The sequence below is a fragment of the Carassius carassius genome, chromosome 11 (genome assembly GCF_963082965.1).
Source record: "Carassius carassius chromosome 11, fCarCar2.1, whole genome shotgun sequence".
Lineage (NCBI taxonomy): Eukaryota > Metazoa > Chordata > Actinopteri > Cypriniformes > Cyprinidae > Carassius > Carassius carassius.
In genome coordinates, this window is record NC_081765.1 from 13,279,249 (window position 1) to 13,291,452 (window position 12,204).

Below are 12,204 nucleotides of genomic sequence, written 5' to 3' on the forward strand. Positions count from 1 at the left end.
TACTTAGCTGCCTGGTGTAATCGGTGCCACAGCTCACAGTATATTCATAAAGGGTTGATTTGCTGATGAGCTTAGTGAGTGCAGCTATTTTTGTACTGACACAGGTCTCCACAATTACCATTTGGTATGTTAGAACTAGTCAGCTGGACTGTGGCAAACCATTTCAGTATTTTTAGCATGTTTTCCTGTACAACTATCTAATCAGAATATAAGGTGTTCCAGCTTTGAATAATCAGCCATGTTTAGATGTGTATGTTTACTGAAAAACACAATAAAAAAGCCTAGATAATAGATTTTTTTTTTTGCAGTTTATGGATCCACAGCTTCACTGTATTTATTTCCTTCTGATGAACAGAAGTGAAAGATCATAATATAAATGCTATTTGAAATGGGTTGTGAAATTATATGTGCCACTGTAGTGCACACAGTTGATCATCTTGCATATTGAATTCTTCAAGTGCTTTTACTCTCCAGTCAATTCATTTTATTGACTCGCACATATGTGCTATATTCAAAGCTTGTGTTGTTTCATTTAAAAGCAGGCACACAGAGCTTCAAGAGATATGCAGTTAAAGCTCTTTCATCTTTAATATAGATATTTTCCCACTTACTATCACTTGATACAGTATATTCCTCTCTGTCAAATCCTGTTCTGGGACTCGAATACCACGACAATCCGACTTAGTGTGCTGCTTGGGTTAATACATGGCAATTATAGCCTATTCACAAAGCTCCTTTATTTGCATATTTACAGAATTTCTGCACTCTTGATAACAGACTCTTTGTTAGCTGTCAGGACTATAGAAAGGTTATTATTAGATAATGTAAAGATGCTTTTTAACCAATGCAATTTACAGTACACTTGATAGGGAGCAGAGCCCCTGGTGTAATCTGGGGTTAAGTGCATTGCACATGGGCACAATGGTTATACAGAAACTCAACCATTTAATAGGTCACATATCACTTTCTATTCAGTTTCTATTTAATCTGCGTTTCCAGCTATGATCTTTAACACACTTCATTCCCATTCTTTAAATAGATTTCTATTGTCATTACCTTATAGCACTGACCCAGGATATTGTACACTTAGCAAGCCAATATAAGGTTGTTTTTGATTTCTTGTAGGATGCATAATATATCTGTACCATACTGATTATCGATCCTGCATTTACCCCCTTTTTTTACACTTAGACTACGTTTGCTGTTGTTGAACACTGACTTCAAGGAACATGTCATGCAAAAATGAAAATTCAGTCATCTTTTACATACAATGAAGGTTACAAATTCTTCTGCAGTAGATGTAAATTATGACAGATTTTTGGGTGAAGAGAATCCTTAATAACATTACACTGTAAAAATGTATATGATCAGTAAATCATGGCAGCTTATATTTTTACATTAACCCATCAAAATAAGTTAAGCAATTTCAGCTTTTTTAAAAATTCTTTTCTATTTTTTAAGTCATTTTAATATAATTTAAGTTGAAATGACACAACCAAGTTGATTATACTTAAATTTAAGGCTGAAATTAAGGCTTAAAGTTTGAAATAAGTGATTTATTTTATTAATTTACTAACAGTATCAAATGTAATCTTTCACAAATCTCAAAATCAGTAATGTTATGCTGTCTAAATTCACTTGGAACCTTTAAAATAGTTTGTCAAATAAAATTTGTCATTTAGGACTAAGTGGTATAAAATTTTTACATTTGGTATTTGTTGGTTTTCAACCATAATTGATTATTGGTTTATAAATCACCAAAGCACTGAATTATTTATTTATTGAAACAGCTGCCAATCCTTTGAATGGATACCATAACAGTCTTGTTGGCAATGGATGAATACCAACCATGATTATATATAGGCTACATTAGGTATTTAGATCTTACGTCAATGAAAATCATTTAAAGACAGCACAGGTCCTCTGCTCCAACAGCAGACACACAGGAGCCCAGCAATTACAGCAAAGAGCACTTCCACAACAAAAAGTATGTTTAGACATCTCTAAACACAACTCTCCAATCAACTGATATTGATCCATCATAATCTAAGAAGAAAGACATAGCGCCTTGAGAGAGACATTACAGTAAAATGAAGTTAAATCTGTCAGCAGTGTATATGTCACTGATGGATGCTTGCAAATCCTCTTAGTGTTTGTTGAAAGCTCTTTAGTGGACTGCTTTTTGCCCAGGGGGTGTTATTGCAATGTAAATTTCTGTGGTCAGTATTTTTGTTTTTGGGAGGTGCAAATATTCCATCACACACAGCTGTGTATGAACACCTCCAAAAGCTCCAGCTGGGAGGATCAGCACTCCCTTCAGTGGTAGATGAATGAGATGAACTAAGATAGGGCAGAGCTCCGGGGGAGATGCTATCATATAGTCCCTGTTGATGCAGAAACAAAAAAAAAAATCCCAGCTGCCTTAGAGGAAAAGGATGTTTTTAAGCCTGGACTCGTGGCAAGAAGCCTGACTAACAGCCAGTAAACTGTTAAAGGCTTAAATCCCAGTGGATATGAGCAGGTTCACTTACGAGCACAGATTTTATTAATTGGCAACATTTGAAAGGAGTTGAGTCTTTGAGTAAGTTTGACTTGCACTGTGCTGGTAAATTTCAGATTTGTAATGGTTTGTTAAAATAGAAACATTTTACTTATTTCACTCTGCCATGCACAATTTAGATAGCTGAGGTGAAACTCTGTGAAACATGCTACAAAAGCCACCAAATAATGTGACAATGTTCCGTAAACAGAACGCATAATAGTCTTTTAGATTTGTGTTGGGTTACTTACATTATGTTTGTTTCATTACAAAAATCCCTCTAAAAATGCTTTCTGGGAGTATTCCCTGAATCCTGCATGTGAAATGAATTATTTGGTGCAATTAGAATTTAAACCACTTGAAAGGATTTAGGGTTTTCTAGAGGAACATGGAAGCTGGCATGTTTCCTGTGAAGGCTTTGCTCATGGTGTATGGATATTAAACAATGACAGAATAGTGCTTGCAGAAAAAACCCATCCCTAGAGGACAAGGAGGTGTCTCCACACCAGTTTCATCTCTACAATTACTGACAAAACCTCAGAGGACTTGGAAATGGAAATACATGGAAATGGTGATGAAAATACAAGCAATTTAAATACACCTAGACATCTTCATAGGCGATCTTGCTTGCCCGATTGAGGGAGGAATAAAGGAAAAGTCTTGCAAAATAAGTTCATTCTAGCTTTTTATTTTATTTTTAATATTTATATATTTATTATAATATAATTAAAATACACTTAAACTTAAGGTAAGAGGTTCATTAAAAATGTATTCTAAAAAGCATTTTGATATTTAATTGTAATATTTATTTTACAATACTATTTATATAAGTATTGTAAAATCCACCAAATAACGTAAAAATGTTCAGTAATCAGAGCTTATACACAAATATACTTATATACGCATATACACAGATATATATATATATATATATATCTGTGTATATACGTATATAAGTATATTTGTGTATTGTTTACTGAATTATTATAATTTAAATATACTTTACATTTTTTTAAGCGAGACATTCATTAAAACTTATTGATGGGAAAGACTGTTTGCCTGTGTGTTGCTGTGAATGTGAAATGGCTTTTAGACAATCAATATTGTTTTGATTCATTTTTTGGTGTCTCCCCAGCTCACTTTATTATGCTTCTGCGTCACAATTGATTTCTTGTTCAAGTAGCAAACCATTAATCTGTTACCCTGACATACAAACTCTGAATATTGATAGATATTATATATCTGCTTTTTTCCCCCTCAGATGAACATTCTTGCAGTGATGAATTTGAGATTTTAAAACAACTTATAAATCACTTTTATTCACCAACAAAACTGCATCACCCTTTCACAGTAATTTATGTGCAGAACTGGCCTGTGTTCATTTGTTGTTGTTTTTTTTTTTCTAAAAAATGTTTCTGAGCTCATCAGTGTCACTGACTGTTAAGAGGATGACTCTGCTTCCTCTAGATTCAGAAGTCTCTACATGAGGCTGATTCAGATTGAGGTGATGTATTTTTAACATACATGTTTGCTCTCCTCAGAGACTCTGAATGGAGGCACAATATGTATGCTAATGTAGCTTGTCTACTATAAAAGGGATACTATCACTTGAATATAAAAGAGATGGCAAGAAGAAGAAGAAGAAAAAAGGAATTCCACTGCAGGAATTCTGTTTGTACGGTATTTACTTATGCATTTTCCAATTTATTTATGTATTTCAACCACTGTTGTTATACATTCATAGTGTAATTTTTATCTGAATCACATAAATCTATTATTATGTAATTTGTTATATAGTGTGTTTGACACCAGTATTGGGAGTAACCAAATAAAATGCCAGTGATACTTACTGTAACTGCATATTTAGTAACATGCCAGTAGCTGAGCTGTTTTGAAAATATGATATTCCCAGTAACAAGATTCGTTTCTTTTTTTCAAGGAATGCTACATTAAAGTTACAAAATGCAAAATCACTGCTTTTGTTACATTGTTTTGTATACACAGCTTTACAGTCGAGTGAACTGAAGTAAAAATCGAATGAACTCTTTTAAAAGGCACACTATCTCTATCTTTCATATCTGCTGTCAGTTCTGATGTGTTTGGATATACTGGACCTTCCATTTCCATTGCGAAGAATTAACAAGAAGCAATGTCAATATCTTTTCACTTTTAAAAAGTAAAGTCATTTAACAACCTCACAGCACACATTTAAATATTTCGATTTGCGTAATGCACAATACTTTTTCACATACTCTCAAATAGCAGGCAGTATGCTAGTTATTCTTAAGGTGGCAGTTGACATCACCCAGGTCAGTATAGAGCAGCTTGCATGCAAATCAACTTGTGTTGAAAAGAATAGAAAAGTAGAGACCGCTACAATATCAGGGAGTGTGTGAAACTACTCATTCTTTATGCTTTCATGCCTGAATCACTCCATCGCCAGAGAAGATCATCAGTGCTGTGAAGTGTCATTTACAGATTTCTTGCATGCAGGAGGGGCATGCGCTTTGTACAGCCACTACAGAGTATTTTTAGTATCCACCTTTGTAGTTGCCGTGGAAGCTGGGCTAATAAACTGCTCGTCTCTAAGGCCCGTCAACTTTTTTTGCTCAAAAGTGAAGCAAGAGCTGCTTTGGTGATGCTAGATTAGCACCCATAGGAATATAAGCCCCTGATATCAAGTCAGGCAGAGACGACTGTGTCCAGATCAATAATTTTCTAAAGGGTAAAGTGATTACTGTGTGGTTATTGAATTTTAGCTGCAACTGCAACACAGAAGTCCATTTACACTCCGACTGTAAAACTGGGTTAGAAATGACAATTTTCCAAAATGACTTTACCTCAGATGCGGACCCATTCATTTAACTAATTAGTTTGTTTCAGTGATTTTCGCTTTGGCTACCGTCATAGATATTTTCAACTTTTAATATGGCTATGGACATACGTGGCATCAAAGTCGTTTCCCTTTGAACTCTGTTTCTCAGGGTTTCATCAAAGGTTCAGCTGACCTTCAGTAAGTGGCTCTATTAAGAGAACATCAGAGTGGTTTTACAGGCTGTCTCGACCCATTATGTAAGGCTTGCATGATAGCATTAGGGCAACAACATGACAGACATGTTCAAATAAACTTAAATACGTCAGACTGTGACATGAGTTAAAACAAGTTTCAAATGTTCCCTTGTGCTACCAATTAACGACTTAATTAATTTGGGAGCAGGCTACGGTTCAGAACGCCACAGCCTGATGTCCATATGGCACACTGAGAGGAAAGCTTCAGTTCTTATCTGCCACATGGTATAAAACACATTCTGCAATCCAAATGTGCCAGAAAATAAGTTATAGCTTTGCTTTTCAAAGTCATTATTGCATAATTCATTTCAACTAATAGTACACCTATAAAGCAGCTACAGTTTTTTTTAGTTGCTCTTGCACTAAGATCTTTATACCCCAGCACCTTGAGAGACTTTCTGCAAATATGTCTGAGATTAAGTGGGGCAGAATCTTCCAGCTGGTCAGACCCTCTGACATTGTCTGTTCTTCTGTCAGCTGGGTGAAGTTTGAGTAGTTTTCCCCAAGCAGCAGTCGGCTCATTGCTCCATATGTACTCTTGAGCTCAGAGCTTTAAATCTGTTGGAGCTGTGTTTTTGTTGCCAAAAAGTTCCCTTGTTTAACAAAGCTCTCTGTGTGTTATCCTTTCAGATTCACTTCTCTCCCTTTGCCAACATGAGCAACTGTAGCGAAACAACATGGCGTAGCTGCTGTTCAGTTTGAAGGGAGAAAATACCCCACGGTTATACAGTTTTAGCTCATTTTTAGTCTAGAATTAAAGTGTAGCATAGTTGCATATGCTCTACATTACACTCTATACACTGCAAACCATAAATATTTCAACAGTATATGCACATTACTAGGGATGTGCTTGATACCTGCACACAGTAGTGGTGTTTCATTCATGAATGAATACTACTTTTATACTACTACAATGCATGAATTCTACTTTTGTTACATCACAACATTATGAGTTACTTTAGTTAAGAATTAAACAGTTAAGTGAATGATTCTGTGATTTGATGCAAAATTGCGGCATCAAAATAACTACGAATTACATATCGCCACCTACTGGTATACTGGTTTAATCTGCAGAAATGATTAGTGAACGAATCAGAACTAATCATTTTAGTGAACTGATTCAGGAGAACTAATTTATCAAGAAATTTAAATCATAACTCCACTGGAATGCAACACTTATTTTATGTGCATTAGCTTTATTTAAAAATGTACGCAGGGTTTGTAATAAAAATCTTTTAGTGAATTATAAACAGCATTTTGGTTGCAAGCTATAAATAGGATATAAGGACACTGTATTTAGAATATAGTGACACCTCCAGTTTAATCCACATTCACAATCCACATTCCATTCAGGTCTATTGGAATCCAGAATATGAACCTCTCAGCAGAAATCCTGTTCTTCTAACATCACTTCAGTTGAAAGTTTTCTGTCATGCTGGCAAAAACTTTCCTACTACATCTGAACCACGCAGGGAAAGATGACAGCAGATCTGTTTAATTGCTATGTTTACAATTTCTGGAACTGCTGTGCCAACACATAAGAGAAATGAAAGTTATTGCATGCATGGCTGCATATTATAGAAGAATAATGGGGTTTTGTGATTTTTTGGTTTATGAAATGTCATGCATGTTGGGTGGGAGGCAGCGCCGAGGCAATCGCACAGGTAGCAATCAGTCAAAGCTAATTTTGTGTTTGTGCACTTGGCTCATTGTTCAGATCTGAATGCCATTATTATAAAGAACAAAGCCTGTCCTTTCCAACAACTGCGCTTTATCATCAGACCATGAAACAGCACTGTAGTTACAAGATTTGCAACTGTAGCTGTGTCTTTGTTGAGGAGTAACTGAGAGAAATTACTTTGGGTTGTGTCTGTATGTGTAGTAGATGTTAAAAAACAAAAAGACAGCACCTTTTACTGCCTTTTCTTGATAATGAACAGGCACGTCCTGCTTTCCAAGATACAGTCATCTTAAGTCTGCTGATTGCAGAATATATCAACATTGTTTTCTGAAAAGAATCGAACCACCCACACGTAAGTTATTTCTAAAGCCTTTACTGGTTTTGCATTGTCTTGAACTGCAGAGGTTGGTGGGCAGCTCAATGAATATTGACAGAAAGACAGATGGAAACAGGGGGCCAATCTGCCTTATGTGCATGCCCTCAACTGAATACCACTGTATGCTGCATGACCACACTGATGTCACCAACGAAGTGGAGCTTTTCACTTGCAACAAATCTCCCAGACATCTGACAGGTCAAACTATAGCAGTTCCGAGGAAAACTTTCTTCCTCCTCTTCCCTACTGTTGCAGTTATTATTCAATGATATGTCTCTACATAGAATCAGATGTTACTTTAAGGTAAAGCGGTTCATGCAACATTGTTTCCATTAGTTTACTAATAATAGTCTTCTTGTGTTTGCAGTTATCGGCTGGTTAAGAGGAAGAGATGCTTCTTTATTGGAAATGCATTTGATGTTTTCTCTCAGCAAAATGGTCCACACCACACTCATTATAAACAAAATGATTCAGTGGTCAATAAATGCATTTAGATAAATAATGAATGATGATTTGTTTACGCAATTTATAGGCCATCTCAAAATCATCCATCTTTTGCAAATCTGTAAAGTTTTCTTTTTTGTTTTTACAGATGCAGATATTGCTGAATTTAATTAAATGGAAATGTAATCGATAATCAGTTCTTTTACAGCATGAGTTTGTGTGTAAGATCGATTGTGAGTTTTTTGTGTGTAAGATCAACTGTTTTATTTGTAAATCTGTAGACCCAGTTGTCTGATGTCGACATGTAGAAATAAAAAAAATATATGTTTGAATTTATATACATATATATATATTTAATTTGTGGTCAAAATTCCAACAAAACAGCCAACATGATATCTGCAGTGTTTAAAAGTTATCTAGGACCAATTTTTTTTTTAATGATATCTAGACTCCCTCTTTATGAAAGAATCATTTTCCAGAGTAGGCTCAAACACTTATGAAATGAATAACAGCATTTGTTCTCCCATTTGAAATCAGCCCCTGATGGTTCATTTTAATTGACAGTTGGTCTCATTGCTTTCCAAGATATCTGTCTTCCATTCCGCTCAATTATGCTGCAGTCTCAAACATGCCAAGACGTCTTCCTGTGGCCACCGCGATAGTTTTCATTAGTATAATCCATGAATAACATATTTCCTATCATTTTAATTTTTAGAATTATTGCAAAGTTACCAGTTACAATGTCTCTTAACATATTGAAAGACACATTTGTACATTTGCGCACCCACTTGTCTTGCCCCTTACATCTGACACTCTTACTGTATGCAATTTAGAATTGATTCAGAAACTGTGTTGCTTAGTTACAAGGCATTATTGCTCTTCTAAAATTGGGGGGTGGGAAGGGAACTCTCTCTCTGGCATGTTTCATGCAGCCACATGCTCTGTTGAAGCTTGTACGGTTCTCTCTTTCTTTCTTTTTCTGTTTAGTGCTGCAGTCAGTGTAGTCCTTAAATAGGCATGCAATGCATCCAGAGAACTCTGACACAGGATTCCCAATACTCAAGCCCCACTCTGTTTTGAAGCTTGTTTTTTTCAGTCTTCATTAAAATAAAATGAGTTAAAAATTCCTGTTTGATCTTTCTTCAGTTAGCATCTATAATTACATTTTCTTCATAAAGAAGTCATGAATCTTCAGTTCTGTCATATCAGCATGTAAATTACTATTATAGTAGTGGCTTTATGGATTTCTACACTCCCTCATTAGGAAAAACCCAAATGCCTGTAAACTGCACCACCTGGGACTGTTGATTTGCAGGTATCTGTGTCCGTAGAACATATAAATCTTTTTTTTAAGCTCTCGAACACATTAACCTGATAAAAGATGGATGATAATGGATGTAACACCTACCGAAGCATCTATCTCGGCACCTCAGCCTTCCTTTACCTGATCCTGACTGCTGCCTCAGCTCCTTCCTAAGAAAGAACACGCTCACGAGCGAGAGAGAGAGAGAGAGAGAGAGAAAGAGAGGACTAATGAGGGAGAGAGAGGGGTGTGTGAGAGAAAAAAGATGCTGAATCCTGGTTGGCTAGAGAGAGTAGAGGCTGACTCAGTGGATATGGAAGAGCAGCATGTGACAGATGCAATTCTCATCCCAGTCCTCACCATCAGACCAGAGGTTTGTTCACTATTGGCCCCGTTCACTGGACCGGCAACGCACGGCACACTTTAACACCATGCTCTCCTTTGCCAGACCCAGTGGAGCTTTCTCACTAGCGTGTATCACTTGCACAACGAGCAGGAGACTCAGCCCAGACACACTTCAGCCCAGCACAGAGAGCCGAGACTGAGGAAGACGAAAAAGAGCAGCTCTGCCTTACTGTCTTTCCCGTTGTACGGAAAAGGAGAGCGGGATAACGCATTGCTGGAGGCTACTACAAAAAGCAGAGGCACGTCAGAAAAATCCCACAAAGTGACTGTAACAGACTGATGTTCGAGGATCCAAGAGGATGAGGGAGCACGCTCTCTCCGTTCCTGACTGAGGGAAAGTGAGCTTGTGCCTTTCATCTGAAAGAGAGAAACAAACGAAAAGGCTTGTTGGGTGGACTTGTTTCACTCTCTATTGGCTGGACTCTGTGCATGGAATCTTCGGGTCCCCCATGGCGTGTTACTATATTGTCATCAGCTCCACACATCTCAGCAATGGACACTTTCGAAACATCAAGGGAGTTTTCCGAGGTCCCCTCAGCAAGAACGGCAACAAAAACTTGGTAACTACCCTGTCTTCCTTACTGATGTGTGTTTGCTCATGTGCTTAGGAAGTGTTTGCATTGGATTTGAAGCTAGAAAATGTTGCTTCTTGAAAAAACTTTTCAGTACTGTGAAAAAACTTCACGTCAAACAGACGAGTGTAATTAATGAATATTATGATAACTATAGTAAAACCAATCTGTAAAAAGGGGTAACCTGCAGTTGTTACCTTAAAGAGCTATTTCTACTTAATAAGAATGATATTTCAGTTAAATCATGTATTTAGGTTGATTCAGTGATGTTAAATAGTTTTGACTTGAATAAGACCAGTTAATTTAGAAGTTACCATTTTTTTCAGTTTAGATGAAATTGTATTTGTAATGATGGGTTATAAGGAAGTTATAAGTTATAAGGAATCACCTTGTAACATGAACATCAATGTGAAACGGCAAAGCAATAATCCCTCTGGAAAAGTGTTGCAAAATGACTTCACGTTCAGTACTTCCTGTTTATGAGGAAAGTTGCAGATGGAGAAAGCGAGTTCGGCTCTGACCATAACTAAATTCCTAACAGATGGATAGGGATCAAATTAATCTCTACTCACAGTCACAGCCTGGGATTTAGTCTAACTGTTCTTTTCAGGTTTTACCCTTGAAATAATCCTCCTGTTTTTGCACTGCCTCTATTTCCAGACAAACTCTGCTGTAAATCTGCCATATCTAGGGCAGCTCAAAGGGGAATTTTAAAACAAAATCAGCGTTAGTAAAATATTATTTTTCATAATTACTCTGTGAGCAGTTTGAAGATTGTTTTTCAATTCGTTTAGCAGGATTATAAATACAAAGTAATACGATGAATGATTCAGCTGTACAGTGTAATTTAATTAAAGTGCTCTGCTCCTGAATGGAAGCATCTTTCAAAGCTTTTAAATGTGTAAGTGAAATTTCATACTCTCTTTCACTGCTTCCTTCTCAAGCTTGCCCGTGTCATCTCTGTCAGTTGGGGGAACAGAGATTTCTTGACAGCAGCCTCCTCCTTTCAAAAGAATCAAAAATGATTGGAGATGAAATATTGAAGCTCTTGGCTTGGGATCAAGCTCCAAGGCTGCTCATCTGCCTCCCCCCTCCAGCTGAAAGGTTAATACTTAGGGAACGTTTGGGTGGCTTAACTGTGAATGCAGCAACAGATTGTTTTGTTGAGCACGGACGAAAAGTAGGTTTCAGTGGCCGTTGTTAGCTTGATCTCAATGCAATTATCAGATTTGACACATCTCCCACTCTGTTGCAGGGAGAATCTGGTGTCAGTGAATGTAAAATTACAGCTGAGCATTGTGTACATCACTGCCTCCACTGTAACAGAAAAGTTTGTTCATTATTCATGCTGCTGTATAAAGCAGCTGTAAGTCTCATATACTCTTGAACACACACTCTCAGATGTAAGGGAATGAAAGGCAGCCTAAGAAAGCTGTGCTTATCCCAGCGCTGGTGCAGTGCCATCTGGCTCCTTTTCCTGGTGCAGAGATATTTTAGTCCAGAAGAAAAGCTTTGTGCTGTAAAACATTTGTTCAGCATGCCTCAGATGCAGAGGAAAGGAGAGGGGGAAGGATAATAACAATGTAACTGTGAAAGTGAGAGTGCTCCCATAGTCACTCTTATAATATGATGGACGTTTCTGCTATGAAATACATTGCCACTCAGTGAAATCTATCTTTGTAATTAGAGGGACTTGCTCTCCTGGGTTTCTCACCACATCAGAAGGCTTGGTTTAAGTGAAAGTGTCGACCTGTTGATAATGCTGAGAGGAAAATTATATGTAATTACTCATAACAGCGACTTTGACACCGAGTA

General features: G+C 36.9%; 1 protein-coding gene across 2 annotated transcripts in view; it reads left to right on the top strand.

The window, feature by feature from the left end:
* Nucleotides 1-9,734: 9,734 nt before the first annotated feature.
* LOC132152794 (zinc finger protein 804A-like) overlaps nucleotides 9,735-12,204 on the top strand; it is a 57,286-nt gene continuing 54,816 nt past the window's right edge. Inside the window, exon 1 of one of the 2 annotated variants that reach the window (XM_059561693.1) lies at nucleotides 9,735-10,377. In XM_059561693.1, coding sequence (XP_059417676.1) covers nucleotides 10,267-10,377 — 111 coding nt within the window. In that variant the 5' untranslated portion in view covers nucleotides 9,735-10,266. The remainder of the gene's footprint in view (nucleotides 10,378-12,204) is intronic. The other variant, XM_059561692.1, reaches the window with a different exon arrangement.